This window comes from Micromys minutus, assembly GCF_963924665.1.
Source record: "Micromys minutus genome assembly, chromosome: 4".
NCBI lineage: Eukaryota > Metazoa > Chordata > Mammalia > Rodentia > Muridae > Micromys > Micromys minutus.
In genome coordinates this window covers 38,987,087-39,013,327 of record NC_137973.1, presented here as the reverse complement: position 1 = coordinate 39,013,327, position 26,241 = coordinate 38,987,087, and the positions used below count along the sequence as shown (strand labels likewise).

The 26,241-nt window shown below is 39.3% G+C and overlaps 2 protein-coding genes across 4 annotated transcripts in view; one reads left to right on the top strand and one right to left on the bottom strand.

Annotated features, from left to right (window-relative positions):
• Positions 1-8,660, bottom strand: part of ST7L (suppression of tumorigenicity 7 like) — a 60,825-nt gene extending 52,165 nt beyond the window's left edge. The window contains exons 1-4 of one of the 2 annotated variants that reach the window (XM_080915242.1): positions 8,423-8,660; positions 5,915-5,997; positions 2,804-2,969; positions 166-220 (exon numbers count right to left, since the gene is read on the bottom strand). In XM_080915242.1, coding sequence (XP_080771368.1) covers positions 166-220; positions 2,804-2,969; positions 5,915-5,997; positions 8,423-8,636 — 518 coding nt within the window. In that variant the 5' untranslated portion in view covers positions 8,637-8,660. The remainder of the gene's footprint in view (positions 1-165; positions 221-2,803; positions 2,970-5,914; positions 5,998-8,422) is intronic. The other variant, XM_080915241.1, reaches the window with a different exon arrangement.
• Positions 8,661-9,348: 688 nt separating this feature from the next.
• Positions 9,349-26,241, top strand: part of CAPZA1 (capping actin protein of muscle Z-line subunit alpha 1) — a gene marked incomplete at its 5' end in the record, with an annotated part of 43,407 nt that continues 26,514 nt past the window's right edge. For both annotated transcript variants that reach the window (XM_080915232.1, XM_080915231.1), the window contains one exon: positions 9,349-9,387. In XM_080915232.1, the coding sequence (XP_080771358.1) occupies positions 9,349-9,387 (39 nt within the window). The remainder of the gene's footprint in view (positions 9,388-26,241) is intronic.

Below are 26,241 nucleotides of genomic sequence, written 5' to 3'. Positions count from 1 at the left end.
TTAATGTTAAAAAAAGTAAACAGTCCAGGTAATACCTACCAGAGATAATCATTCACTTTAACAGTCAGTATCTCCAATCAGAAGAGGGTGCAAGACAATTGTAAGACAAGCATCCACAGTACATTAACCTAAAACCCACACTTGTACTGAAAGTAAATGTCTTACCTTCTATATTCTGCTCCTCTGAAGAGGTTTAAAGGGTTTCTCCAGACCTTGCATTCTGAAAAACAGCGGAAAAATTAGTTCAATCAACTGCAGGTAAATCTTCACTACCAACACTCCTGTTGATCCTGTGATCTATATACAGTGCCAGTTATAGACACCACAAATACGAAAAAGGTACAGGCCATCCTTGTTCTCAGAATCAAATATAGTTATTGTTGTATTTCTGTCTCAGTGGAATTTTATTCATAATTCAGTTTTCAATTTCCTCTCTAAAACAGAATCTACTAAAACTTAATCCCCTCCTATATTCCTAGATCCTACCACAGCTTCTGGAACTAACTTGTATAGCATTAGTCATATAAACAACCACCTGAACTATCTGACATGTAGTATATTAGAGTTGGCTTATCACACACACACACACACACACACACAAATGGTCTATCACAGAAGACTTTAGAGAGGAAGTGACATTTGAATTAAGATTAAAAACCTAAGAGGGCTGCAAAGATGCTCAGTGGTTATGAGCACTAGAGGCTTTTCCAGAGGCGTTGTGGTCAATTCCCAGCAACCACATGGCAGCTCATACCTGTCTGTAACTCCAGTTCCAGGGATTCAACATCCTCACACAGACATACATGCAGGCAGAACATTAGTGCACATGACAAACAACAACAACAAAGAGAGTAAGTTTCTGGATACAAAACATCCCAAGCTAAGGATGTATAAAGCTTTACATTGGGCCTAGAGATGGCTCAGTGTATGAAGTGTTTGCTGAGCATAAGGACCCCACTGGATCCTTCATCTACATAAAAGCCAGATACAACACTTTGGTAATTCTATGCTAGGGAGGTGAAGATCCTGGGGTTGATAGTCAGCCATTGTGGCTGAAATGGTAAGCTCCAGGAATATCATGAAACCCTATCTCAAAAAATAAGGTATGGGGGGCTAGAGGGAAGATTTGTCATTTATTACTCTTACAGAGAACCCTGGTATGTTTTCAAGCACCCTTGTGGTGTCTGAACCATTCATATCTCCATTTCCAGGGGATCCAGTGCCTTCTTCTGATCTCCATAGGCACCAGGCACATACATGATATGTAGACATACATGCAGGCAAAACATTCATACACATAAAACAATATAAATATAAAATAACAAGGTATTAACTTATAGGTTGTTTGAGCATGCCTGTATGGGCACATCTATGCACACACACACACACACACACACACACACACACACACAACAAACCGTACAGCATGCTCAGGCTAGCAGAGTAAGGGTTAGAAGAAAGACTAAAAGATAAAAACTGAGGAGACCCTGTCATGGTGGCTCACATCTGTGACCACGGCACTTGAACTGTCTGTGTATCTGGCATGCATCTCAAAACCCTTCGGCTCTAGGCAGTCTTAGAGACAGTAGCCCTTTTCCTGTCTTTGAGTGGTAGTGAGAGAGAGAATAATCTCCCATCCCCTTTCTTGTTACAATTCTATTAGATCAAGGGTTCACCTTCATGAGGTCACTTAGCCTTTACCCTCCTGTATGTAGGCCAGAGTTCCTTCAAACTTGGCTAAAGATGATTTTCAACTCCTGATTCTGCCTCAGTCTCTCATATGGCAGTATTACATGTGCTAGACAAGTTTTGTTTGGTAGTGCTAGGAATTGAACAAGGGCCTTGTGCATGCTAGATACTTCTGAACAGTGTAGGGTGAGTTAGAAGTGAGGGATTTCCTTTTTCCAAGTGAATAAGAGGTAAATATGATGGCTAAAACCAGAGAAGCACCTTGGAATACCCACTAAAAACTGCATCTGGCTGGGCACTGTGGTGCAACCTTTAATTTCAATACTTTAGAGGCAGAGGTGGAAGAATTTTTCTGAGTTTGAGACCAACTTAGACTATAGAGAGAGTGGCAGGCCAGGCTACATAGTGAAACTCTCAATAAATAAACAAACAATTGAGTCTGGGGATGACAGGCTACAAAAGAAGGGGCCTGAGATGCTCTATACCAGCCATGGGTTACCTGCATTTACAGGAAAGAAGATTGTCCCTGTGTTTTATTCTATTTGGACTAAAATGACAAGAACAACAGAGATGTATTTCTTATTGTTGTAGAGGTTGGAAAACCCATTTTCAAGGTGCTGGCAATTTTAGTGCCTTGTTTGTAAATGGTACTTTCTTATTATTTCCTCATAAAGGAGTGTCCTTCCTTAGGACATTATTTCTATCCATGAGGGTTCTAACTTCATGGTGTGATCACCTCCGTTAGCCCCTGTCTCCTAATATTACATGTGAAGGGGCATAAACACACAAACCACTTACTCTATTGTTTTGAGGCTAATTTTTTTAAAAGATTTATTTGTTTTTTATTATAATTAAGTACACTGTAGCTGTCTTCAGACACAACAGAAGAGGGCATCAGATCTCATTACAGATGGTTGTGAGCCATCATGTGGTTGCTGGGAATTGAACTCAGGACCTCTGGAAGAGCAGTCAGTAATCTTAACCCCTGAGCCATCTCTCCAGCCCAAGACTGATTTTCTTATCCTCTGTAATGAAATCAATCTTAATTGTACCACTCTGAAAATACCACAAAAAAAAAAAAAAAAAGAAGAAATAAAAAAGAGAAGAAAATCACCTGATAGATGATGGTGTCTGAGGGTTTCACTTTCTCTGCTGTTGGCAGGAGAGCCCGGCTCTGAAATGCTACTCTCTGTTCCTCCCATCAGTGGCCGCAAATGGCTAATAGACACTTGTTCAATAAAAGATATGCCATGCTTATGGAAGTACCACCATTCAAATATCTATAATAAAAAGTTTTTCACTTAAAATGCAATCCATAAATGGAAATTAAAAGAGATGTTCCTATTTAGTTCAGCACTTCACATGCACAGTCTGTTCTTGGGTGGATGAGGGAGTGAGCAGAAGAAAAAACCCAAACCTAAGATTCCCTAAACACAGATGTCATGTAAAAGTGACTACCCTTCTTACGGATTTGTCATGAAGTTTAGACAAGCTTAGGCAACACCCTATACTTGCTAAAAGGCATTAAAGAATACTAAGAGTGAGTCAGATGTGATAACCCTGCCTCTAGTCTCAACTCTTAGCACACAGAGGCAGGAGGATCCTAAATTCCAGGCCAGCACAAGCTACATAGTGGGACAGAAGAGTATCTAGTCTATAATGGACCTTTTCAAGTTTCATTGTAATTTCATTCTATCTGCAGCACAATTCAAAACTATTTTAAAGCAATTAATACTAAACTAGGACCAAACTTCTAAGCTTCACACCAGATCCCCTATTTATTAAATATGTATATTGGGCAAGTCAATTAAGCTCTAACATTTCAGAGCCTCAGTTTCCTTACCTAGTAAATGTAACTAGTAAGAATCCCAATAAACTGCTCTCTGAACCAAAAAGTACTGGTCTAATATTTAGCAATGCTATTAAGATGGTTGAGACAAGTTCTTCCCCAGGTTGAACTATTTAAAAATCAGGATATTTACTTCACTGTATTTCTGTGGCTGACTCATAAATATAAACTAAACTCCCCACATTTGAAACTTTATCTCAAAGATTTAAAAAAGGCCAAAGACCTGGGTAGTGGTGGTGGTGATGGTGGTTAATGCCTTTAACCCTAGTACTCAGAAGGCAAAGGTAGGTGGACCTCTGAGTTCAAGGCAAGTCTGGTCTACAAAGTGAGTTCCAGGATAGTTAAGGCTTCACAGAGAAATCCTGTCTTGAAAAACCAAAAATGAGAGGGGGGAAAAAAGCCCCAATATTTGAGCTGTCAGTGGTGGGGCATGCCTTTAATCCCAAAACTTGAGAGGCAGAAGCAGGCAGAACTCTGTGAATTCAAGGCCAGCCTGGTCTACAGAGTGAGTTCCAGAGCAACCAAAGCTACAAAGAAAAGGCTCTGTCTCAAAAATCAAAACAAACAAACAAAAAAAACTTCACAAAGAAAAAGAAACAAAACTAAATAAAAATTAAAAAAGTCAAAGAAATACTCCAATTTCTACTAAAGCTGTACAGCACCACCTACAGATGAAAAAAAAGAGAACAGGAAAAAAAATGACATGATAAATATTTAATACTTTTATCTATAGCAGAATTTCCCCAAAGTATACAATAAGAAACACTAGAACCTAGAGATGTTAATGAAGAACATATTTTTAAATATTTTTGAAATGAAAAGTAGTATCTTATTGAAGCAAAAACTGAGCTAAAGTCAAATATGGTCCCTTATTGTGTTACTGCTGAGAATAAGAGCCAAAAGCAGTTGAGCCAAGTTTCACATTACAGTTCTGTAAAATGAATACTATTATCTTCCCATAAACAGATATTCGGGACATTTACTTTATTGTATTTCTGTGGCTTACTCATAAATACAAACTAAACTCTCTATATTTTGAAATATTTGGGGTTTAGAGTAAATGAATGCTAAATTCCAGACATAAGTTATAGTCTGCCCAATGCTTTCAAAATTAAAATGTTGCAAGATTATATGTAAAACCTACACATTCAGGAGCTGGAGATGTAGTTCTGTTGTTAGGTGCTTACCTAGCATACACAGGTCCTACATTTCAGTCTCAGCACTGCATAAACTGGACATGATGGGGTGGGTATACTTGTATAGCAAAAGGAAGAGGGCCAGGTGGGCAGTCAAGGCCACCTGGTCTACACAATAAATTCAAGCCAACTAGCTTACAAGAGATCCTGTTTCTAAAGTAAATAAATTCTATACATTCAGATTCTCTTGAAACCATTTTTAAAATGGAAAAAAATGATAACAGTAGTTATAGAATAACCCATTTCATTAATTTCTGTGTGAAGGATTGATGTTTTCATATTTGTGCGTATGTAATGCACATGTGTGTGGAGGTCACAGGTCTGTTCAGTTACTTTCTACCTTACTTACGGAGATAAGGTCTTTCACTAAACCTGGAGCTCATTCATTTGGCTGGTTCTGCTGGCCAGCAAGCCCCAGGGACACTCTTGTCTCCAGCTCCCAGAGCTGGAATAATAGGCATGAAAGTATTCCTAACCTTTTATGTGAGTGCTGGGAATCTGAATCCAGGTCTTCATGTTTACATGGCAAGCATTTTACTAAGTCATCTCCCCGGTCCCTCATTCATTTTGAAATAATAGTGTAGGCCCTTTGATCATTAAACTTTTAATCCATCTCAACCACTACCCCCCATTAGAGTACACAGGGTATTTTGTTCATTATTTTTAATCTTTACACTTATGTGTTTATGTGTGTGCAGGCACACAGGTGTGGCAATCACAGGACTTGCAGGAGCTGGTTCTCTTTCCACCAAATGTGTCCAAGAGATTACACTCAAGTCATCAGTAAGGCTTGGCAGCAAGCACCTTCACCTGCTGAACCCTCTGCCATCCTGTATACACATTTTTAATACGTAATAAATGAAGTTGGGCCTGGTAACTCATCCCTGTAATCCCAGCACTCAGGAGGTAGAGGCAGGAGAGCCACCATGGGTTTCAAGTCAGCTTAGACTACATAGTGAGACCCTACCTCAAAAAGAAACCTAACATGTAATAAATACTACCACTCTCTCTAAAAGACGATAAGGAAACATGGTATTTCTCAAACTTGTTTCTCTAGGTAGCTTTTCCCAACTATCAAATACATTTTGGGACTACTAACAAATACTTATAGATTTGTAAATACATTAACAATCCTTAAATGAATATCAAAATAGAGGTGAAGAAAATAGAAACTACTTACAAATATTAGTCCAGATATCAAAGAAGATGTCCCTGTAAGTGCCACATAGAACTTGGGTGTCAGTGAACTTAAAAACCCTGTCACTGTTAAAAGAGAAAACATTAAAGTTTTTACAAAGTACACATTTGAAGTACATTGCAATTATGCAAGTATGTTTACATGGATGGAGGGAAACAGTAAAGAAGCTTGGCTTCTGGTGAGGTTGTGTTCAAATAAGCCTATAGACAGAAAATACGCAAGTAAAAATGTAAGGTACATCTCTAACCTTCCAGCTGCCATTACTTAGCAACATAATGCCGTGGATAGCACTGGTTGTTTATTTCCACTTTGTATGAATGCAAGTGGGAAGCAGTGGTTTACTCTTGCCGCCCAGTAACATAGAGATCATGATACTAGCTTGGGAAAAGATCAAAGTCCAAAAGTTCTGCTGAATGCAAACAGCTTCTCCACTATTACAAAGCTCAAAAATTCTAAGCTAACTGCCCTAAGTCAGTAACTGTCTATGCTAATACCTACGGTGAAATTCACTTGAAAAAGTTATTAAAACAAAAGTGACTTTAAGTCCCCATTGTTTCATATCTTAAGAATCTCCTCATGTATATAAAAGTGGAGCTTTACACTGTTGTTTAGTTAAATAAGAAGTAAATCAAAATGTGTTTGTATAAGGCCCTAGGATCATTATCTAGGGTCAAAGAAAGAAAAATCAAGTCACAGTGAGATAATTTAGCCTGCTTTTCTGAAAATCTAAAATACAAGATATAAATTAGTCTAGAACTTTAGCAAATATATAAGGATAAAAAGCTAAATACACTTTCAGAACATGGACTAATATAGTCCAGGCTGGTCTCAAACTATGCTGCGGAGGACGGCCTTGAACAACTGATCTATCTGTATCTATCTCCCAAGTACTGGAATCACAAGTATGTATCATCATTCCTGGTTTATAGGTGCTATGGATTGAGTCCATGGCTTCCTGTACGCTAAGGAAGCACTCTATCAACTGAGCTACATCCCCAGCCCCAATTTTGAATTTAAAGGAAACAAAAAAAAAAAACCTGTAAAAGTCAACTACTTTCATCTGAATGATATATGTAGTTAAAACATAGACAATAGACCAAAGTTAGCAGGCTTGGTAGTTCAAACTTGCAATGCTAACATTCTGGAGGTTGAAGTAGGATATCCTTGAGGATATCCTGGACTATAAAGAGACATGGTGTATAAAAACAAAACAAAATTTTAAAGCCAGGATAAGGGCTGGCGAGATGGCTCACAGTGTCCTGAGTTCAATTCCCAGTAACCACCTGGTGGCTCACAACCATCTATAATGGGACCTGATGCCCTCTTCTGGTACGTTTGAAAACAGCAACAGTGTACACATACATTAAAAAGGAGAGAGAATTAAAGGCAGGCTAGCTAGTATATGCCTCTAAATTCACCACTTAAGCAGTGACTCAAGGGATCAGGACCTTAAAGTCATTCTTGCTTTCATCCTGATCTCAAAGCAATAAAAAGAAGTAGAAAAATAAATGACAAACTCAATGAATAGCATTTTAATGAGCACACAAATTACCATTAAGCACTTCATCAACCTATTACAGACAAATCAGACAGTATGTGGTACCTATCCTCTAAAATACCCAAAGCATTTTAGAACATTATCCTATGGTCTTTCATGTCATCTCATGGGACAGAGAAGACAGAAAAATTAGCAAAACCATCACCTAAGAGAAATATTTCCATCATCTTCTGAGGCTGCAGAAAGAAATAGTGCAATAACATCACAAAAGGTCCAGGACCCCATTTTTTCATCCTACCTATAGCTAGGGAATAGTATTTGCAGAATCCAAATGGATCAACACTGCTTCCAAGTTTTTATCTTTAGCCCAGGCTACGTGACAAACACTGTACAACTGCCGAAGAAAAATATTAAACAATCCCACCGTCGTCAGTGCTTCTCTCTTTCCTGTACTATCTTATTACCCATGGTAAAGTCTGAAGGATAAAAATATTACGAAAAACGTTTCTTTATTGAACCATCTTACAATAAAAGTATGGTCCACTAAAATTATAGCATTTTCTATCTTGTATTACAGATGCGCTTATCTTTGGTTTCTGGGTGTGGGTTCTTTTAAGTTAGGCAGCTGGAGACTCAAAGGTACGATTTTTCAAGGGGCCCTGCAAACAATAAGAATGAATATAAATTGTGTGTGCATATCTGGGAATGCTCTCTTCCGTCTTACTACCTGAAGCTTGCAGCTTGTCAGGTAGCTTTTCCTGTGGTAACGTAGACAGAACAGAGAGGGCGAACCTTCAGAGCTCTAGGGAGGGGCCGGTAAACTGCAGCACAGGTTTAACAATCAGCTGCCGGGTTGTTGTGGCCCAAGAGAAAAAATAAACCCACTGGAGCATGCAACACCAATTTCCTTCTGCAAAGCCCTCCATGACTCCCCGAGAATCTCTGATCTTTGGTGCTTGTCCCCGACTGTCCAGGAGGTTTGGGCCTCTCACCCGCTGTCACGTTGTCACACAGCCTCAGCGGGACCCTCAGAGCGTAAAGCAGCCCCAGCCCTGCCAGGAACCACAGCGTGGACCCAGAGTTCGCCAACCCGGCCTTCAGCCTCTCTTTCCAACCCAGCGGCGGGCCCAGGCCCAAGCCGGGAACAGGTGCATGGGGACACCCCACAGCCCGCGCGGCTTCCGCGAAGTAGTCTCCGTCCGCCATCTTGCGGCTCCGGCAGGCGCCGGGACCTGGGAGGGGAGAAGGGCCGGAAACCCGGAGTTGGGAATCCTGGGATAGTGGCGGTCTTGAAGCTGGCCTGACTTGGCTGAGTCCTGGGGAACTGGACGGAGATCTGGAAGGTGCCGGAGCCCTACCGTGGCCGACAGAGGGGTTAACTAGTCCTCTAAGGAGGGCGGGGAAGGATCCGATGGTGGCACCTATTCTGCAGGAAACGGACTCAGTGTGGCGCTGGAGGGAAGTGGTTTTGGTTCCGTACGTGGTTGAGGGTCACCTTTCGCCCAGTGCCGGGGTTGGAAAAGTACTGATGTCTCCTAAAGCCGAGCAGCTCTTAGTGCACTGAACTCGGCGGCCTACGAGACCAACGGGATCAGAAAAACTTAAGAGGTGTAGCAACTACTACTTGACTAGAGGGAGCCCAGGTGCCACGAGACACGCCACCAAGCATTCCAGGACAAATGGAAAAGTGACTGAAACTCAGTGAGGAAGATGTTAAGACTGCAAAGCCTTGAGGGGAAAGCCGGCTTCCCAGCGCGCCCCCACTCTAGGCTGTCGCGCCGCACGGAACTGACATGGCGCCCTCTTGGCCGGAGCTTCCGGGCGGGTCTTTCCGACGGCCCCCTCGGTGATTCCACCACTCAGCTTCCTTCCCGGCCTGCCTCGCGCCGGCCCGCCGGGCTGGGCCAGAGCAGCCAAGATGGCCGACTTCGAGGATCGGGTGTCGGATGAGGAGAAGGTAAGGGGTCCGCCTCTCTCTTTTACTTCCTCCCCCGACGAGACCCAGGGGTCCGAGCCGGCAGCAGTGGGAGGCCTGGCGGTGTCCCCAGGAAAAAGAAGGTTGTTTCCCGGTGCTGGCATATTTCCTCTGCAGCTGGGACGCTTCCTTCCTTAAAGGAGCTTTCGTTTGCCTCACGGTGGCCCCAGTCCCCCATTCCTCAACTCTTCTTTTCATTCCGGACCGAGCACAACCTTCTTTCAAAAGAGGAGACACTTTGCCTGATTGACTTTTAACTGTAGACTCTTTACTGTAATTATAAGAGAGGAGGTGAAGGTGATGTCGGGACGTGTCAGGCAGCAGTTATTTTACCGCCTTTGGCTGTTGGGGCTCACCCCATCCCCCCATTTATAGGTATGATTGGGGTTAGTTTAGAACGAGTCACTTCCTGATCAGAGTGGCCTCCTTAACTTCCCTTTTGCTCCTCCTTCCTCAGGAAGTGATTTTGCTGTCAGGACTCCTTGTCAGGGACGAGGTCCTCTGGTTTCCCTCTGTCCACCTAACTACACACCCTCATCTTTTCTTAACTACTGAGGACTAAACTAATTGGATACAAATAAATCAGTAAACCTCAGGGGATTTGCTTAAGAATTTGACCATCATTTTATTCCTGCATATGCTCTCTGTGTGCACGTTTAGCCCCAAGGTGACTCCCTCCCTTCAGTCTTGATCTTAACTATATTTTTTTTCAAAGTAGTGTTTTGGTTTTTGGGTTTTTTTTTTTTTTTTAACTTCCTGTTAAACAGCGAGAAGTAGTCAGCAGACTTTTTTTCAACTCCAGAAAGGTTAAGTAGTAAATAAACTTCACATTTAACACATTGAGTTTGGATGAAACATCCAATCCCTTTTTGATGATTTGATGACCTACTATGGTGCTTTATATATAGCTGGGTTTGTCAGTGTGTCATTTGTGTACTTAGATCTTTAAAGGTGTTTTAAATACAAGGTATACTCCAAATTTGATAGGATAACTTTTTTTTGACAACATATATTTGCTAAACAGTTGTCCAAAAAGGAAAGAAGTGCCTAGTTCTTTAGTAAACACAGAATCTTAGGGTTACTAGAAGTTAGAATGGTCTCACTAGATAACTACTTATGGGACAAGAATATGTCTTTTGTTTCCTACAGTGACTGTTACAAAGTTAGTGCCCTCCAGTGTTCTATAAAATCTGTCTGGGTTCTTATAATAGAAAAAAATGGAGATCATTGGGGGGAGGAACAGATTATTTTTTATCACTTCTCCAAAAAGAATAATTTAACGTACATCTGTGTATGAATGAGCCACTGTCTTTAAGTGCTGGAAAGGGTGCTTAACAACTTTATAAACCACTTAACAGGGTTTGGGATGGCAGTTTGTTGGTAGACTACTTAACAGTGCAACACACTGTGTTTGAACTTCAGCATTAGTGGGACAAAAACTAAAAAGCCACCAAAATAACATTTTAACACTTTAGTATTGGTTTCTCTTATTTGGACACTGAGTATTATAAATGTTAAAGACCTAGGAAATCAAAACTAACACTGTGGGGGAAACTATGACGTTTATTCTAAAGCAAATACTTTTGGTTCACATAACATTAAGTTAGAGTGAAATTTTATTCCTTTCCTTGAAACTGGGTCTTGTGTGACTCTCGTAAACCTCTAACTCACTGTATAGCCAAGAATGACCCCAACCCCTAATCTGCCTGCCTTTCTCAAATGCCACCGTTATAGGTGCATACCATGACACTTAACTTTATTGCTTAGTTTTAATAACGATAAACAAGCCAATCATAACTAGTAAATCTGTTCCAGAATTTCTGATAAATTCTATTCCTATTTTAGTAAAGAGATTTTTTTTGTTTTGTTTTGTATTTTTTGGGACAACTTCTTGCTATGTAGTCCTAGCTGGTCTGGAACTTGCTCTATATACTAGACTGATCTCCAGTTTGTCTTCCTGCCTCTGCCTTCCATGATTATGGGTTTAATAGAGATTTTTCTATTTGTTTTTTTAATTGACTACACTGTCTTTATTGGTGTAGATAATGTAGTATAATGATACAACAAAAGTCATTTGAACCAGACATGGTGGTGCATGCCTTCAATCTAAGTACTCAGAATGTAGAAAAAGGTAGATTTGTGAGTTCAAGGCCAGTCTTGTCTACATAGTGAGTTTCAGGACTAAATAGAGAAAGTATCTTGAGATTTCTGTAGTTTTATTAGATCCCTTTCCTCAGAGCTGAAGGCTGATACCTCTCTAAATCTATGAGTAGAAAGAAAGGGTCGCTGGGTGGTGGTGCTGTTACACATCTTTAATTCCAGCACTTGGGAGGTAGAGAGAGGCAGGTGGATTTCTTTGAGTTCGAGGCTAGCCTGGTCTACAGAATGAGTTCCAAGACAGCCAGGGCTATACAGAGAAACCTTGTCTCGAAAAGAAGGAAAAGAAAGAGCTTTGTGAGACTTCTTGGTTTTTGAGCTTCTTACCTATGTTGCCTGCTTTTTCTTCTAATCTTAAATTGATTTTTAACAAAAATTAAAAAGCTAGGGGCAAAGGCTGGTCCTGATGGTACCTGTCTATGATAATTTCAGCTCTTGGGAGATAAAGGCAAAAAGGATTAGGAATTTATGCCCATCCTTGGCTACATGAATGAGATCCTTTCTCAAAAAATAAAATGTTTTGTGTGTGTGTGTGTGTGTGTGTGTGTGTGTGTGTGTGTGTGTGTGTGTGTGTGTTTTGAGAAAAGATTTTACTGATTTGAATGTCTTGGGATTCATAAGCAAGATAAGATTTTTACAGTAAATATTGTGTGTTTACTTATTTTGACTTATTGAGACAGTCCAAATTCTGTAGCTCAAGCTAATCTGGAACTCCCAGTGACACTTCTGTCTTGAGGTCTTTGGTGTCAGGTTTATAGTCATGAGTTACCATCCAAGCAGTACAAACTAATCTTAAAAATCTTCCCAGTTGCTTAGGAAGCCAAGGCAAAAGGATAGAAAAATGTAAGATCTGTCCAGCCTACAGAGCAAATTGAAGTACAGCCTGGAAAACTTGACAAGACTGTCTCAAAAAAATGGAAGGAAAGTGGGAGATGGACTGGATATGTAGGTCAGTCAGTGGTAGAGTACTCACAGGCATCTGCAAAGTCCCTTGGACCAATCCCAGAGTCTGCAGAATATTTGAGCATTAGTTTCTACTTAGGATTCTTGAAAGAAATTCAGAATTTTTATTTTTTTCTTTCTTGTTAAAGACTTTGAATACATTTGATTTGGGATAGGTATGTTTTGCTGTTATTGTTCTGTTTTAAGTAGGTATGGTGTGGTGCTAAAAGGAATAATTTAATAATCTTATCTTTGTATGTTTTGTGGAAACAGTAAGCCCTGACATAAGTTTTGCATTTGAGGCCTTTGATTTCTCTCAAGCATTTCTGTAAAAGCAAGCAAAATCATTTTTATAACCAGCTGCAAAAGCTTTTGTCACTTTTAAAGAGGAAGGTGTTTTGTTTCTTTGTTTTTTGTTTTTTTTTTTTTTTCTTTTTTCCACTTCTGTATCCTTACCTGAAATTGTCAGAATGAGCTGTCTAATAAAGCAGGAAGTAAGTAGTGCAGTAAAAGGCAGATAGTGCTTCTAGTGAGTTGAGTTTCTGTAAACTATTCCAGGTATTTAATGCTTTTCAGTTAGCTTAGTTCTAAATGCTTACCAAAACTAAGATAGCCTGATTAGGAAGTTTGAGGTGTGAGATGAGTGACTTGTTTGGGTTCTTTGCCTCATCTGTTTTCTTTATTTCATGATTCAGCTTTGATTTGTTGTTTTTATAATGTTCTGTTTGTTTCCAACAATGTGAAAAGAATTCTAGGATTGAACAAAACTGATCAGCATAGTTTTTCTTTTTAACCTAATAAATAAAATATGTGCATACATCTTTAAAAATGCTGAGACTTGGATCTGTGTGATTTTAATTTAGACAGTGATGTCATTTGTAAGAGTTTGGGTTTTTTTGTTTGTTTGTTCCATTGGATGTTTAGGTTTTGAAACAGTCTCACTCTGTATCTCACAGTCTTCTCGCACTATCTGGGTACTCCTGTTTTAGCTTCCTGAGATGCTGGGATTATAAGCATGTGGCTATCACACATCATACCAGGCTTTTTAAGTTTTTTTGCTTATTTACTTTGTTCTATTTTTAAAGCAAGATCTTAGTATGTAGCTCAGGCTAGCCTAGAATTAGTTATGTAATCAAGTCTGCCCTTGAACTGACATCCTCTCTCAGCCTCCAGAATGCTGGAATTACAAGTATATAAACTGGGTCTGGAGAGATGGCTCAGTGGTTAAGAGCACTGACTGCTCTTCCAGAGGTTCTGAGTTCAATTCCCAGCAACCACATGGTGGCTCACAACCATCTGTAATGGGATCTGATGCCTTCCTCTGATGATAAGCTACAGTGTACTTATATATAATAAATAATTCTTTTAGAAAAAAAACACACAAATGTAAACTGTAAAGGCTACTGCTGCTGCCTCCTCTTCCTCTTCTTCCTCCTCCTCCTTCTAGAAACAGGTTTGTTAAACTATGTATTAGAAATGTTGCAAATACAACTAGGGTAGTGAGATGCTCAGTGAGTTAAGGTACTTGTTGGGCAAACCTGGTACCTGAGTTCACTGTCTGGAACACATGTAAATGTGAAGGGAGAGAAATGACCTCACAGAGCTGACCCCTGCCATCCACACATGGGATTTGACAGATACACACTCCCTCCCTACTTTAATAATAGCAACAGTTTTTAAATCTTGTAAATAGAAGCTAGGATTTAAGAGTTTTTTTTTAGAACTTGTTAAAATCTACTTTTAGGCTGAAAATCCTCAACTATACACTTTACTAGATGAGTTAAATCCTTGTAGGATGAAGTAAACTCTGAGTCTTACACTGATGACTTTCTAGGAAGCCATCAGTTAACATTCATTTTATCATTTTCATCTTTATGCCCTTTAGTTAGCTCTGATAATGATAGAAGTCTTATAATTTGTTACAAAATCCTAAACCAGAACACAAAATCTAAACAGATACAATCCACATGAAGATAGGTTTATTATGATTTCTTCTAGAATTGTGAACTGTTTCATTGGAACCAGCCTTGGTGCTAAATGGATTAGTATAATTCATTAGTCATAAATGCAGACCCCAGGTTTGCCTGCTTCTAAGCCATTCATTTCACACTATACAGTTTCCTATGAAATGAGTGAAAACCCAGCTAGGCATACCTTTAGTCCCAGCACTTAAAGAGTCAGAGGCAGGTGGATCTACATGAGACCAAGGCCAGCCTGGTCCACAGAGAGTTTCAAGACATCCAGGACTACCCAGAGAAGCCCTCTCTGAAAGCCACAAAAAAAAAAAAAAAAAAAAAAAAAGGAGGAGGAGGAAGACGATCTTTCATTAAAAAATTGAAACATTAAAATGTTCCAGATGTTCTTAGATTGTGTTCATTCCTGTGCTTCCTCTGACAATAAGCAATTCTTTGGTAACTGGAATCATGCCTTTTTATCTCGCACTTATTACAGCGCCAAGAACATAGTATAGTTACAGACTTAACTGTGTGAAAAAGATTCGTTGATTCCTATGGTTCTCACTTGGCTCTTGTGAAGTTCACTTTCTGATAGTCTATGGTTTTAAATACCTTTTTGTATATCATTATGTCTGAGCACTTGCTGCCCTTACTGGTGCTCTGCTGGGAACATTCAGCCCCCAACACCCCCACATACCCCAACAGGGTTTTCCTAATAGATCTCATAAAGCTGCAACACCTTGTGTATGCCACTGTGACTATGTATGTGTGCCTGCAAGGAGCCTTGCAAAGACCCTAAGGGAAGTCTTTGTTTGATATGAGTCCTTTCCTTTAGAGTTTTTAAAAAAAAAAAAAAAAAAAGACATACAACCAGACATTCTTGGTGTTTTACTTTGTTTGATGTACAAATTTCTTATATCTCCTTTCCAAAAATGAACAAACTCCTTATATGGATCATGAAATTGAAAGCCCTAGATAGAGGAAATTAGTCTTAATAATGAAAACAAAAGACTACGTGGTTTGTTGTTTTAACTAGATTTCAATGTCCACATACTATTCATTTTCCCTCTATCTTACTGCATGTGGTCAAGGTCTGGATCTGATGTTTCCAGGTTTTTGGCATCTTTTTCAAGGAATGGAAATAAGCACATGAAGATTTGCAGTGAGAGAAAGCTTAATTCAAAAGTAAAACCATCGTACAGATCAGAAAGAAATACATACAGTCACTCTTTACAGCTGACCACATGGGTGAGAATACTCAAGGGCCCCAGGTTACTACTGTCTGGGTCTGCTTTTATGGTTTCTAAAGGAGGGGGGAGTTTGGGTACTAGGGGCTGGAGCCAAGTGGTTTCCTGTTTTGATTGGCAGGCTTGAGTTATGTAAGTGTTTGGACACTAGCATGTCCCATCCCATGATACTTTAGATTTTTTTTCATACTTATGCCTAATTATTCTAAGTCCTAAGCTGGTAAATAGGAGATTTCCCCCCAAAGTTCACTTAGAGGTTACAGTTTACATTATTGGAAACACCCAAAACTAGTTAGGTCAGATCAATTTCCTATCTTTCCTACCTGAAAGGGGAGTTTTTATGATTTGCCAAGGGGAGAGAAGCTTGGAGTGAGTGGGAGTCCTAGTTGGCCAAAAGGTTGCTAGGTGGACTATTTTAAAAGGGACAAATGTATGCTTAGCACATTCTGGTTAAGGGTTTTAGGTTGCCAAGTACATTGATATTAAAGGAGTGTATATAGGCCGAGCATAGTGAATGCCTTTAATCCCAGCACTCTAGAGGCAGAGGTGGCGAGATCTTTGTAAGTTCAGTGTCAGGCCAATTTACATAGCAATTTCAAGGTCAGCAAGGGCTCTATAGTGAGATCCTGTTTCAAACAAACAACACACATACATGTACAGCCCAAGCCAAGTGGAATTCCAGGTTTCAAAGCTATTCCTTATGCCTGTTTGCCTTATCCTCATTAAAGCAGTCTCTGGAACTTTGGCCTTTCTATCTATCCCTCCACTATTCTCCAACTTGCAGAAGAACACCGACTACCATTTTTCAGTACTAGGAATTGAACACGGGGCTTTGTGAATGCTAAGAAAGCATGCTACCATCGAATTATATCTCCAGCCCAAGAGACCCTTTTTCCTTTGTTTTTGCTTTTGGTTTTTGGAGATGGGGTCTCATGTAGCCAGGCTGGCTTGAAGCTCATAAGTATAGTAAGAATGATCCTCTTGCCTTGTCTTAGGTTTTCTTTCCTTTCTTTTGTCCTTCCTTCCTTTTCTTTCTTTCCTTCTCTCTCCTCTCTTTTTAGATTTATTTGAGTACACTTTCACTGTCTTCAGCTACACTAGGAGAAGGCTTCCAATCCCATTACAGATGGTTCTGAGCTACCATGTGGTTGCTGGGAATTGAACTCAGGACCTCTGGAAGAGCAGTCAGTGCTCTTAACCGCTGAGCCATCTCTCCAGTCCTGGTTAGATTTTCTGTTGCTATGAAAAGACACCATGACCATAGCAACTCTTATAAAGGAAAACATTTAATTGGGACTTGCTTACAGTTCAGAGGTTTAATCTATTATTGTCATGGCAGAAAGCATGGTGACAAGCAGGTAAACGTGGTCTTGGAGAGGCAGCTAAGAGTTTTATAACTTGACCCGAAGGCAGCAGGAAATGACAATGACACTTATGAGATCTCAAAGCCTACCCACTAGTGACACACCTACTCCAACAAGTACACTCATAATAGTGCCACACTCTGTGAGCCTCTTGGAATCATTTTTATTCAAACACCCATGTTGTGGTTATCACTAACCTCCACACCTCCACCTCCACCTCCCAAATGTTTGTGATTATAGGCATTCACTACCTCACCCCATGTCTACCTTTCACTCAGCCTGTGCACATCCCTGTACTGTTTTCTCTGGAGGCCTTTTAATTTTTCATTGTATGTCTATGTTTGGCAAGCACTTCATCAATGAGTTATATATCTCCAGTCATTCTTTTTAGTGATTTCTTTTTCTTTTTACTTGTTTTCTCTCTCTCTCTCTCTCTCTCTCTCTCTCTCTCTCTCTCTCTCTCTGTGTGTGTGTGTGTGTGTGTGTGTGTGTGTGTGTGTGTGTGTGTGTGTTGCCCCATAAATCAGAAGAGAAAACTTACTTACAGGATGTTGGTTTCTCCTTCCACTGATCAAGTTACATCAGCAAGTTCCCTTTCCCATTGAGACACACACACACACACACACACACACACACACACTGCCTTTTTGTTTATATTTTGTAGCCAAGGCTGTCTTTCAATTCACAAAAATCTACCTGCCTTCAAGAGAACTACTTATTTATTTTAGTTTTTTGAGATAGATTCTGGCTGTCCTGGAACTTGCTATGTAGACCAGGCTTGCTTCAAACTCACAGATTTACCTGTCTCTGACTGCCTTCAGAATACTGGGATTAAAGGTATATATCACCCCTCCAGGCTCTTTAACAACATTTTTAGATGTATTTTCATCGTTAATTTTTAAAGTGTGTGTGTGTGTGTGTGTGTGTGTGTGTGTGTGTGTGTGTGTGTGTGTGTGTGTGTACATGTTTTAAGCAAGAGGAGATATGTGTAAATGAGTTTAGGTTCCCTGAAAGTCCAGGACTTGGATACCATGATTCCATGTAGTTAGAATTACAGTCAGTTGTGAGAGCCCCTGCTCAACTCCCCCTGGGAGCTGGGAACTGAACTCAGATCTGCAAGAGAGGTATGTACTTTCAGCTGCTGAGACATCTCGTCAGCCCCCACAGCATCCTTAGTTGTTCTTTCTGCCTCCGGTCTTTCCTTCCTTTCAAGCTGGGTTACTTACTATAAATTCTTCACAGTTATATTACTCAGTTTTGAGCAGTATCTAAAATTTACCTTTACTACTACTTGCACATGCATATTTTAAGTCATTGTGAAATAAAGTAGTTATGAATGAACCAGACGTAACTGTGGAAGGCATAGTGTAACATAAAAGCAAGAAGGCTATATCAAAGAAAAGATGGAGTTTTTTAATAGACAGACTTTGCCTTGTGAATTATATTGCACTGAGTTAACCCGTTATGTCCTTTATAAATCTGCATTCTTGTTTAAACATTTCTAGGAGTAAAGCTAAAAAATAAATAAATAAAACAACTGTCCAGAAGGAGTAATCAGTAGACTGAATACAATGCAGGCAATCTGCTTTTAGAGCTCTTATCCTCCTTAGGGCCTTGGCTGCTTCTGTGGGTGGTAGATAATAAGAGGAGAAGCTGAGCAGCTGTGCTGATGTACTGGCACAGCCCTAAAGTTGAAACCATTCCAACATACAATACCTACCTAGCTGGTGAGATTCTCTCGTAGCAAATGGTTGCTAAATAAAGGTGGTGGTCTTTTCACCTTGTTTAAGCATGCTACCAAAAATTATTTCATAAAATGTGCTAAAAACACTTTTGAGAATCGTGGCTTTAGAAGCTGAAAGCTGATGAAAATCCCCATGACAAAGCCAAGGAGACTGGCTCCTTTATGAACTTTCTGCTGTGGACATCAGGCATGCATGTGGTTCATGTACACACATGTAGCAAAATACTCATACACATAAAATAAATAACATTTTTTTTTTGAGGAAAAAAAGCTTTGTGCTGTAACAGCTGCTTAGAACAGTTCTTGCCTACAATATTATTTCTGGTGATTCTTTCATAGGCAAATTTCTAGGTTCTATCCTAGATCTGTTAAGTCAGAATTTTAAGTGTTCTGATGATTCTTATAGAGTCAAACAGTGAACCTTGCTATGGCTCAAATCTTAATTCTCACCTGTTATGCTGGGTAGTATGATATGTCAGGATACTAAATCCATCTTCTTCGGGCACTTCTATTTGCCAAGTTGAAGAAACTAGTTATAAAAATGAAATAATACTAATGAATACAGAAGAGGCTAGATTTTTCCCCAGTTATTGTAGGCATGTAAGAAATTATAATTTTAGCATGCTGTTATATTTATTATGCAGTGTGTGTGTGTGTGTGTGTGTGTGTGTGTGTGTGTGTGTGTGTGTGTGTGTGTAAAATCCATCTATCCGTGTGTTATTGGGTCTTAAACCTAAACCTTTAATTCCAGAGCTCAGGAGGCAGACGGAACTCTCAATTCGAGGCCAGCCAGCCTCATTTACAGAGTGAATTCTAGGGTAGCCACAACTATATAGAGAAACTCTGTCTTGAAAAACCAAAAAGAAAAAGTATGAAAAGAAACCTAACATTGAAATCACGGGGGTGGGGGGACTTAAATGGACAGATGCCTGGGTTCTACCTGCAGAGATTTTGATGTGACCACTCTCTTAATAGGCAGAAATGTAAGATTTAGTTAAAAAAATGTTCTCAGCACTCTGACATGCTGCCAGAGTTGATTGGCAGCTAAATAAGAATTGCAAATTATCATGGGGGATACAAATAAACACAAGATAAACCACATAAGTACCTTATTTTCCAATCTTATATTTTACCAAGACTAGCAAAGACACTTACATGAAAAATATCTCTTAATAAGGGATATTTAAAATAACTACGTAATATTTTTAAAGATGTATTTTATTCTAAATTTTGTGTAAATGTATGTGCTCATGAGTGTTTGTATCTACATAGTCTAGAAGTAGATAGCCTGTAGCTAGAGTTATAGGTAGTTGTGAGCCACTGAGTGCTGGAAACCAAACTCAGGTACTCTGCAATGGTATGTGCTCTTAACTGCTGAGCCATCTCCCCATCCCTAAAAATATTTACAATAACTATAAATAAAACTGCCAAATCAAAGTATAGAGAATAAAGGACATAGATCTTGAGATGCAGGAAACAGACATGCAGACTAAGTGGGTGAAAAAATCCACCACTGTCCAGCCTACGTGTTTGTTTGTTTGTTTGTTTGTTTGTTTGTTTGTTTAACCTCATCTTTAGTGCTACCTCAGTGCCTGGGATCTAGTCGATTGTTTTTAAACAAAAACTATTTGCCTTCTTTGTTTTGAGTAAACGAACAGATTACTTAACACAAAAGTCAGAACTTTTAAAAGAGGACCTGTAACTCAAAATTTGGTAATACCTGGCCATTTGCTTGAAAGATAAAATTAGGTACTGTATTAACTATATTTTGTTACCTCATTGGATAGTTAAAACAGTCCTCAATCAATCAATGTGCATTGGATTATACTAACAAATAAAGAAACTAAATCCAAGCAATTGAGTGGGAAAGATGTCATGGGAAACAGTTTGATTCCCCGTAAACTTAAAAGAAAAAGTAAAATTGATTTAAGGGGAGGAGGGTTTGTGTTTACTTTAGAATGTCACAAACATATGCATCAGATCCTAAAGGCAAATGCTGTTTTCCACTGTTCTGTGACACTCCAGCACAAGTGCTAACCTTACCCTCTGAGCTTCCAACTCTATCTCTGTTGACACTGTAAACTTGGAGTGTTGTTGTGATTTGCTCTAATTAACCTAGTTATGTTTCTCAAAAAATTATGCCTAGGTCAGACTTTTTCTCTTTCTCTTTTTAGTATTTTTAATAGTTAAAATGTTTTGTGAAAAAAAATTTATATGTATGAGGGTTTTACTAACATGTCCCAACAATTTTCATGTCTTTCTTTTCTGGCTCAGTTCTTTAAATATCCAGGTAGATCTACTCATTAAAGCACCAGGGTCCTTTCCATTCCTCTGTACATACTTGTTGGAGAGATGGTTCAATGGTTAAGAGCATCAACTGCTCTTCCAGGAAGAGGAAGAGTAATTCCCAGCAACCAAGTGGCTTAACCATTTGTAATGGAGTCTGATGGTCTCTTCTGGTGTGTCTGAAGACAGTGACAGTGTACTTACATAAAACAAATAAATAAATATTTAAAAAATATATAAATGGTTGGTAATGATAGCTATAAAATAGACAGCTGTTGTGTTTTGTTTGAGACAAGTACTGTCTGCCCTGGAGCTGACTATGTAGACCAAGCTGGTCTCCAACTCAAAGAGATCCCCAACCCCTGCCTTTTAGAGTGCTAGAATTCAAGGCAAGTGCCACTAAGCCAAGCTTTTTTTCTTTTCTTTCTTATAATAAACTTTATGCTTAAGTATACCAATTTTAGGCAGTATGAACTGATATAACACCATGGTGACTCATGTTAAGGAAAAATTATTTGGTACATATTAAAATGGTAAGAAACTATGCAAGATTGTGGCCATAAAGGGACAATTATGTTCTACTCCTAATACAGTAAGGACAGCTGGGAGTTATAGTCAGTGAGCAGAGATTTGGGTATCAGTAGATGGAAAATAATTAGAAAGAGACATCAAAGGCCAACCAATCCTTGCTGAAGGCAGGCCAAGCTTGTATGCAACAAGGCAGTGGGATGCAGCACTTGTTAGCAAAGGCGGGCTGGTTCTTGCTGAGCTCAGGTTGTCAGGCCTGCCTTGACCTGTGTTTTATTTGTTGTTTTTGCATCTGATTTTGGAGCATCTGGTAAATCACCAATAAACTGTCTAGGACAGTAAATTTTATAGATGTAAATTCCAAACTGTTATAGATAAATAAGTAGGGAAGGTAGACAAATGATTTTGTTTGAAAGTAGCAATTATTTTTAAAAATTTACCAATTCTAGCTGTCTTTTTATGGTCTTAATATTGAAATTTTGCTAAAGTAAAATATACAACACACATTAAGCTGCAGAACCTCCTCATCAAATTTCTCTGCCCTTTGTTCATCTTGGCCTTGACCTTTTCCAGGGAGGTAGCAGAAGAGAACCCAATTACTAAGATCCTCTGACCTCCTCAGGACACTCCTCTGACACTCCTGCACACACACACACCCAAACAAAATATTTTTTTAAAAAAAGTAAAAGTCAGACCATTGAGGCAACATATCTTTTGTTTTTTTTAAAAAAAAATGCACATGCCTATAATCTCAGAATTTAGGAGGCCAAGGCAAGATCACCTCAAGTTCAAAGCCACATAGTGAGTTTTTAAGGCTTGGGAATATACTGAGTGAGGCCTTGTTTAGATGGATAGATAGATAGAAAGAACAAAGGAAGAGGGAGAGGAAGAAAGGCAAGAAGGAAGGAGAGAGAAGAACAGCAGCAGCAACAACAACAAAGTCTAGGCATTTAGTCCTGTCTCTGAGGGAGCAGACACAGGCAGATCTTTACTTGAAGATGGCCTGGTGGCATATAGTTCTAGGCCTGCTATATGGTGAAACTTTGTCTCAAAACAACAAACAATAAGTGAGCAACACTGTGCAAAGTGACTCTTATCTGTCTGTAATCCTAGTACTTGGGTCCTAATAAGCTGAGGCAGTAGAATTGTTGAATTGAAGGCCAACTTGTGTGTGCTGTGCATGTGTGTATCACTTCCTAAATATCTTCAAATAGGAAAACTCGTTTCCCCTATCGAACAGCAACTTCCTGAAGTAGATATGCTATTTGAAAATATTTAAAAGAAAAACTGAGACTATGTTACTACATTAAAGGAGAATATATTACTACAATTAAGATTGAAGCAAGATATTTAGAACTTTTTGGTTAATAAAAGTATTGCTTCTGCTAATTACTGGATATCAGAATGATGGTGTAATAGAGAATATACAGTAACTATGATACTATTATGCAAAAGTTTTCTGAAGAAGGAATTAAGCCCCAGGCATGATGCAGGTAAAATCAGGAGTATTTGGAGTTTAAGATCAGAGGAAGTAATTTCTTGGTAATTTGATTGGTTTATTCGATTTAATAATTTAAATCATCAGTTACCTTATTGTAATCAGTTATGGTAATAATAATTGACAGTTATTGAGCTTCTCCTATTTAAATATTCTAATAGTCTTGGCATTCAGTCTTCAAAACATTTCTATTGGAAGAATACTGAGGATTTGAACCTAAGGTATATGCTAGCTAAGCAAAGCATTCTGCCACTGAGCTATATCTCAGCTCCAAAACAGTTCTAAAGAGCAGATACTGGCCTCCTTTAGGGGAAAAATACAACTCAAAGAATTTTTTTAAAGATTTTATTTATTATTTTATGTATATGAGTACACTGTCATTGTCTTCGGACACACCAGACGAAGGCATCAGATCTCTTTACAGATGGTTTCTGGGATTTGAACTCAGAACCTCGGTAAGAGCAGTCAGTGCTCTTAACCACTGAGCCATCTCTCCAGCCCTCAAAGAAATTTTAATAGATTAAAATTAAAGCTGGGCAAAATGGTGCACACCTCTGTAATCCCTGCAGGTGGTGGAGACAGGAGTCTAGGCCACCTGAACTACATGAGCCTCTTATCTCACAAAACAAAATTAGGGAAGGTGAGGGGAAGACAGACAGACAGACAGATAGACAGACAGACAAAGAAAAGGGATTGTTTTTGAAAAGTGAGACTGAAATGTAAAACCAAGCCTATCCAACTCCAAAGACTGTCTTTCTGTTTTGTTATGTATCTCAACATAGTATTTTAAAATAAGACAGATAATATCACTTTGTTGTAAAGAGATTTTGTAGAACATTTATTTACTACTTGCTCTGTTTTATTTAATTTCTTAGACTATATTATGGAAAGGGGAAAACAAGTTTCAAGTTTGCCCAAAGCAAAACTTGATCTTCTGGCAGAGGAGGGTATGGTCAACAACAGTTAAATTTTAGGTACTGTGATAAATGTTCAAGCAAAATGTGATAGGCGAACAAGGGATTATTCTTGTACTATAGGGATACTCTTAAAGAAGCCCAGTCTTAAAGATGGAAAGATTCTGACAGGCAGAGATGAGGAAAGAGGCACAGAATTCAAGAATAGTGTAAGTCAAGGTCAAAAGGGAAAACTCATAAGTGAGATAAGAATTTGATAAAACACCAAGCAGATTAGCAAGCAGAAATTTGGACAGTTTAGACTGACTGCCTTTGCTAGTGAGTGGGATGTGACAGAATTCCCACCCATCTAGAATTTTATATTACTTAAGTCTGGTTCTGCAGATGCAGTGTTGATGGCTGTTTTAGGATTTGAATTTTTTTAATGGGTCAAGGAATGGGAATGGAGAAGTGACTTCATACTCATTCAGAGAACCCGTTTGGTTCCCTGGACTCATATAAAGCATCGTACAGCCTTCTATAACTCCAGTTCCTGGGTATCCGTTGTCCTCTTTGGCCTCTTTGGGCTCCTGCATGCATACACATTCAAAAAAAGAAAAGGAAGCCCAGTACTCAGTAGACAGTGATAATACTTTTTAAAGTAGGTCAAAATGAAGATGAAGTTTAATAAAAAACAACTTGTGGGAATCAGTTCTCCCACCATGTGTGTTCTGGGGATTGAAGTTGGATCAACAACACACTGAGCGTCTCACCACTCCATGTTTTTGTTGTTACTGTTGTTTAATTTTTACTTATTCACTTTACATTCTGTTCACTGCCCCCACTCCTGGTCATCCCCTCCCACAATCCTTTTCTCCATTCCCCATCTCCTTCTCCTCTGAGCAGGTAGGGCCCTCTGGGTATCCCCAACCCTTGCACCTCAAGTCTCTGTGGGGCTAGGTGCTTCCTCTCCAACTGAGACTAGACAAAGCAGCCCAGTGATAAGAACATACTCCATGTTACAGGCTACAGCTTTTGAGATAGCGCCTGTTCCCTGTTCAAGACCCACATGAAGATTAAGCTGCACATTCGCTGCTTACGTATGTGGACGCCTAGGTCTAGCCTATATATGTTCCTTGGTTAGTGGCTCAGTCTATGAGCCCCAAGGGTCCAGATTAATTGAGTGTGTTGGTCTTCCTGTGGAGTTCCTATCTCATAGGGGCACCACCCCAGTTTTAAAACAAGATGATAATGTTTTGACTTTTAATATTTATCATTTTACGTATCCTTCCTGTTTTTCTTAAAGCTACAGATTTCAAAAGCAAAGGTTGAATTAATTCTTGGCCCCCCCCCCCCAAAAAAATCTGGAGCTAGACATGATGTGTCATACATCACACCTGTTATCCCAAACTAATACTAAGGTCAGAAGATTGCCACAAGTTCAAATCTTAGCCAAGCATCATTCTCTCTCCCTCTCTTTCACATATACACTATAAAGAACTAAAAGGGCAAGACAAATCTATGACACACTAAATACTCTGAATGTTTGCTCTCTTTTGATACATACTGTAGTCAAATGCCTAGATTGTAGTTTCAGCTCCACCCTGTAAAATAGGCACAGTCTCAGATCATGGTCTCTGATCATGGTCTCTTTCCTGCTTACTTTAATAAAGAACAAAAGAGAAGCTTTACGGAAGGTTGTATAAATAGAATAGTATTCGTTTGTTTGCTTTAGTAGAAGGTATTTGCCAGGTCTTAGTTTTAGGTGTACAGCAGTAAGCAAACAAGCCAGGTTCTTAGACTTTTGTGCCAGAAGTTCATATACTGTGACTCTGTGAGGCAGATGCAGACTGCTGTTTGCTTTTACAGAGTCTGAAACAAAACTGAAGATGATCACAGTCATATTTGTTCATTTTATGGGACAGCAAACGTGTATAACCAACCCTCAAGCACTTACCCTCTGCCTCCTGCAGTAGCTGTTTACCCGTCCTGCTCTATGCTGTGTGCATTCTTTGGAGGAACTAAGCAGTAAACAATTATGTTTAGTGATGACAAGTTCCTTGAAGAAAAAAGGCGGGTAAATGGGCTAGAAATGAATGGGTAGAGAGGGCATAACAGCTGTGGTTTATGTAAAGTAGAGGAACATACTGTATTAAGTAAATACCATTAAAAGGGAACTTTTTTTAATGTCAGTACTGGGCATCTGTCCATGCATGTAAGTG